Below are 4,223 nucleotides of genomic sequence, written 5' to 3'. Positions count from 1 at the left end.
AAAAAAAAAAAAAAAAATAGCTGAGTGCTGTGCCTCATACCTGTGATCCTAGCATTCTGGGAAACTGAGGTGGGTAGATTGCTTGAGCTCAGGAGTTTGAGACCAGCCTGAGCAACAGCAAGACCTGGTCTCTACTAAAAGAAAAAAAAAAACAACAGAAAAACTAGCTTGGTGTTGTGGTGGGTACCTATAGTCTCAGCCTGAGCCCAAGAGTTTAAGGTTACTGTAAGCTATGATGATGTCATGATACTCCACTCAGGGCATCACAGAGTAAGACTCTTTGTCTCAAAAAAAAATAAAAAATCACAAAGGTTATGTGCTGTATGATTCTATGTCCATAACATTCTTGAAATAGCAAAGATGGAGAACAAGTCAGTGGTTGCCAGGGGTTAGGGATTAGGGGTGAATGGTATGGCTATAGAAGGGCAGCACGATGGAGGCTTATGGTGATGGACATGCTCTGTGCCTTTGTTGTGGTGGTTATGCAAACCTACATGTGATCAAAGGTAATGGAACAGACACACTGGAGTGTGAGTAACACTGGTGAGATCTCAGTAAGCTCTGTGGATTATACCAATGCCAGTGTCCTAGTTGTGATACTGTGCTGTAGTAGAATATATCCTGATTATTTCAAAATTAAAGAAATTACAAATTGTGGGAAATGCTGTCAAGGAAACCTACAAGGGGCGGAGATAGAGAATGACAGAAGGCAGAGCCCTCGCTAGAGAGGTGATTTTTAATCTGAGAGCAGAAGGATGAAGAGAGACCAGAAGAGGAACATTCAGGCTTCCCCTTCTACAGAAGAAAGCTCCACCAAGACAAGCCTCCTGGCCAGGAACAGTTGAAGCATCTCTGGACAGAACCAGCTCTTGGAAGGAGTATTTTGCTTTTCTTCTTGATACCTATTCCCCTCTCTTCTCCCAACCTCCTATGTTGATTCTCTTTCGTCTTCTGCCAACAGCCTGGACAAATTACTTGATACTGGTCTCTATACTGGAGAAGTGACTGAAATTGTAGGCGGCCCGGGTAGTGGCAAAACTCAGGTATGTGCGAGGCCAGTGGCCAGGAGGATTGAGGGAGGTGGATGCATATAGCCCTGGATCCCTTGTGGAGCTTCTGGCAATGCACTCATGGGTTCAGAGCTCAACAGAAAGAAAATAAGTGATGGAGAGTGGGGTTTGGACTCGGCCCATTTGTGTTACTGAAATCTGGGCAAGATTTGGGAGGGAACTCCCTTTGTAAGTCCTCTCAGAGGACTCAAGTTCACTCACTCCTCTGTCTCTATTCAGATATGCCTTTGTGTGGCAGCAAATGTAGCCCATGGCCTGCAGCAAAACGTCCTGTACATTGATTCCAATGGAGGGCTGACAGCCTCCCGCCTCCTGCAGCTGCTTGAGGCTAGGACCCAGGATGAGGAGGAACAGGTAAAGGGCAAGATGATTGGGTTCTATTGACCCATCTGACACAAGAAGACCCCGTCATCCCTTAATGCTGCAAGAATTCTGGTTGTTGAGGTTAATGGTTATTTCTTGCTTTGAAATTTGCCGTTTTATTAATACATCCTGTATTCCTGAAGCCTCCCCTATTAATACCATCAGCCCAGCTTGGGTGCTACCCTCACCAGTTCTTCTAGGAAACTCCCCCAACTCCTCACATACCTTAAATCAGGGCTGGCAGACAGTTGCCATCCTGTGTTTCTAGTCCATTTCTTGCCCATGGCAGGTATCAGTATTGGGTCACATCACTCCTTCCCACTGTGTTCTAAGTACAGCTTAGCGCCTAGGCAGCCACTGCTGTGCATGCTAGCCCATTAGACAAAGCCCATCTGCCATCCTGGACCTACATCCTTGCCTCTTCCTTCTCAGCCTTACTTAAACTTTCTCCTCCCTCTTATCCAAAGGCCCTGCTTCTCTTTCCCATCTTTTCAGGCAAGAGCTCTCCAGAGGATCCAGGTGGCACATGCATTTGACATCTTCCAGATGCTAAATGTGCTGCAGGACCTCCGAAGCACTGTGGCCCAGCAGGTGAGCCTGCTGTTCTGTTCCTCCTTGCTTTACCCAACATGCGGGGTGCTACACCTATCTGTATGTGGGCAGGTGTCCTACTACAGACTCAGTTTGGAAATGCAGATGTACGATCTGGTGGCTCCAGCTGTGCTTGCCACTCCCTGGATGGAATTCCTAAATGCTTAATTCATATGTGTCATTGCTCACTGTTCATCTTCCCTGCTCAACAGTAAGCCCCTTGAGTGGAAGGATCATGTCTCATTGATCTTTGTATTCCCCTCTAGATGAGTTAGGAATACTTACTTTCAGCAGCAAGTAATAGAGGTTGTCTACCATGCCTGGCTAATTATACAATTTGTTATTTTTGGTAGAGATGCAAGCTCACTATATTGCTCAAGCTGGTCTTGAAATTCTGGCCTAGTGAAGTGCCAAGGAGTACGGGCATAAGCCACTAGACCCCTGCACCAGATTTTTCTAATCTAAGAGCTCTGCAGTCTTCTGCAGTGGTAATTCACACCTTGAGTATCAGAACTGCCAGAGTGTGCTAATTAAACCTGAACCTTGAGGACATTGAGTTATCTTGTAAGAGTCTGGAGTTTGGCAGGCTCACAATATCAGGGTACTAGGTTGTGGTCTGGTTCTCTTGTTCTTCTACTCATGATTGCAAAGTGGCTGCAATAGCTCTAAGCATCTTGTCTTCACACATCCATGTTCATATTCAGGTCAGTGAAAGATAGATGGTTCTTTTCTGTATTTTCTTCCTTTTTATCAGGGAAGAAAAATCTTTTTCCAGACCCCTCTAACAGACTTCCCTCTGCCCCTTACAGCTAGTTGGCCAAGACTGAGTTATGTGTGTAGCTTGGGCCAGTGGCTGGGCCCACCTCCCCTGAAGTCAGGAGATTGCTGCCTGAACACATTCAGAGACCTGTTGACAAGGAGAATTTAGGATGGCATTTGGGTTGGTACTCTGCTCCTCCTGTGAGGTGCTCAGACAGGATCTGGTGCACTGGTAAATGACTGTTAGATCTGGAAGATACCTTAGAGATAAAATAGTTTAGTTGACCTCAAACTTTCCTCTCTTTCCCCAGACCATGACATATTCTCATGGACATACCCAGGCTTGTATATAAAGTAATAATTTTCACAAACTTTAGAACATATACATGTGCTAATTGAACAAATACTTGCCACAGAAAGTATAGCTAGTAATGACCCACCAGTGTGTTGGGATGGGAAGTTGAGAAATGCTGACCGAATCTAGCCCTTTTGTTTTTAGAGATGAGGAGAGTGAACACCAGAGATGTTGAGTTGCCCAAAGTCTCCACATATTTAGGATAAGAACTAGCATTATTGAGCAGACTTCTCACTTCCAGGTCAGAAGATTCAGTACTGGCCAGAGACTGCCTTCAGCTCTCAAGGTTGCCCACTGCTCCTGCTGTGTGGCACTTTCCCCATTGGGTGTATACTATGGCCATCTGCTTCTTCAAGAGCAAGGAAATTGAGAGCAAGTAGCCATACCAGGTCTTATATAAAATAATATAACTACAGGGCCAAGATAGCTCATGTCTGTAATCCCAGCACTTGGGGAGGCTGAGTTGAGAGGACCATTTGAGGCCAAGAGTTTAAGACCTGCCTGGGCAACATAGTGAGACCCCATCTCTATTAAATATAAAAAAATTAGATTGGGCACAGTAACTCATGCCTGTAATCCTAGCACTTGGAGAGGCCAAGGCTGGTGGATTGTTTGAGTTCAGGAGTTTGAGACCAGCCTGAGCAAGGGTGAGACCCTGTCTCTACTAAAAAAAAAAGAAAGAAAGAAAAACTAGCTGGGCAGGGTGGCACATACCTATAGTCCCAGCTACTTGGGAGGCTGATGCAAGACGATTGCTTGAACCTAGAAGTTTGAGGTTGCTGTGAGCTACAATGATGCCATGGCACTCTCCTCAGGGTAGAGTGAGACTAGGTCTGCAGAAGAAAACAAAGGAACAAAAAGGCCGGGCACACTGGCTCATGCCTTTAATCCTAGCACTCTGGGAGGCCAAGGCAGGTGGATTACCTTTGCTCACAGGTTTAAGACCAGCCTGAGCCAGAGCGAGACCCCATCTCTAAAAATAGCCGAGTGTTATGGCAGGTGCCTGTAGTCCCAGCTACTTGGGAGGCTGAGGCAAGAGAATCACATAAACCCAAGAGTTTGAGGTTGCTGTGAGCTATGAGGCC

The 4,223-nt window shown here is 45.9% G+C and overlaps 1 protein-coding gene across 1 annotated transcript in view; it reads left to right on the top strand.

Annotated features, from left to right (window-relative positions):
* Window positions 1-4,223, top strand: part of RAD51D (RAD51 paralog D) — a 23,195-nt gene that overhangs the window by 9,663 nt on the left and 9,309 nt on the right. Inside the window, exons 4-6 of the mRNA XM_003797196.3 lie at window positions 962-1,043; window positions 1,290-1,424; window positions 1,929-2,024. Of these exons, the coding sequence (XP_003797244.1) occupies window positions 962-1,043; window positions 1,290-1,424; window positions 1,929-2,024 (313 nt within the window). The remainder of the gene's footprint in view (window positions 1-961; window positions 1,044-1,289; window positions 1,425-1,928; window positions 2,025-4,223) is intronic.

The sequence above is a fragment of the Otolemur garnettii genome, unplaced genomic scaffold (assembly GCF_000181295.1).
Source record: "Otolemur garnettii isolate 467f Iridium unplaced genomic scaffold, OtoGar3 scaffold00112, whole genome shotgun sequence".
NCBI lineage: Eukaryota > Metazoa > Chordata > Mammalia > Primates > Galagidae > Otolemur > Otolemur garnettii.
The sequence above is the reverse complement of the archived record's forward strand: the minus strand, read 5'-3'. Positions and strand labels throughout refer to the sequence as shown.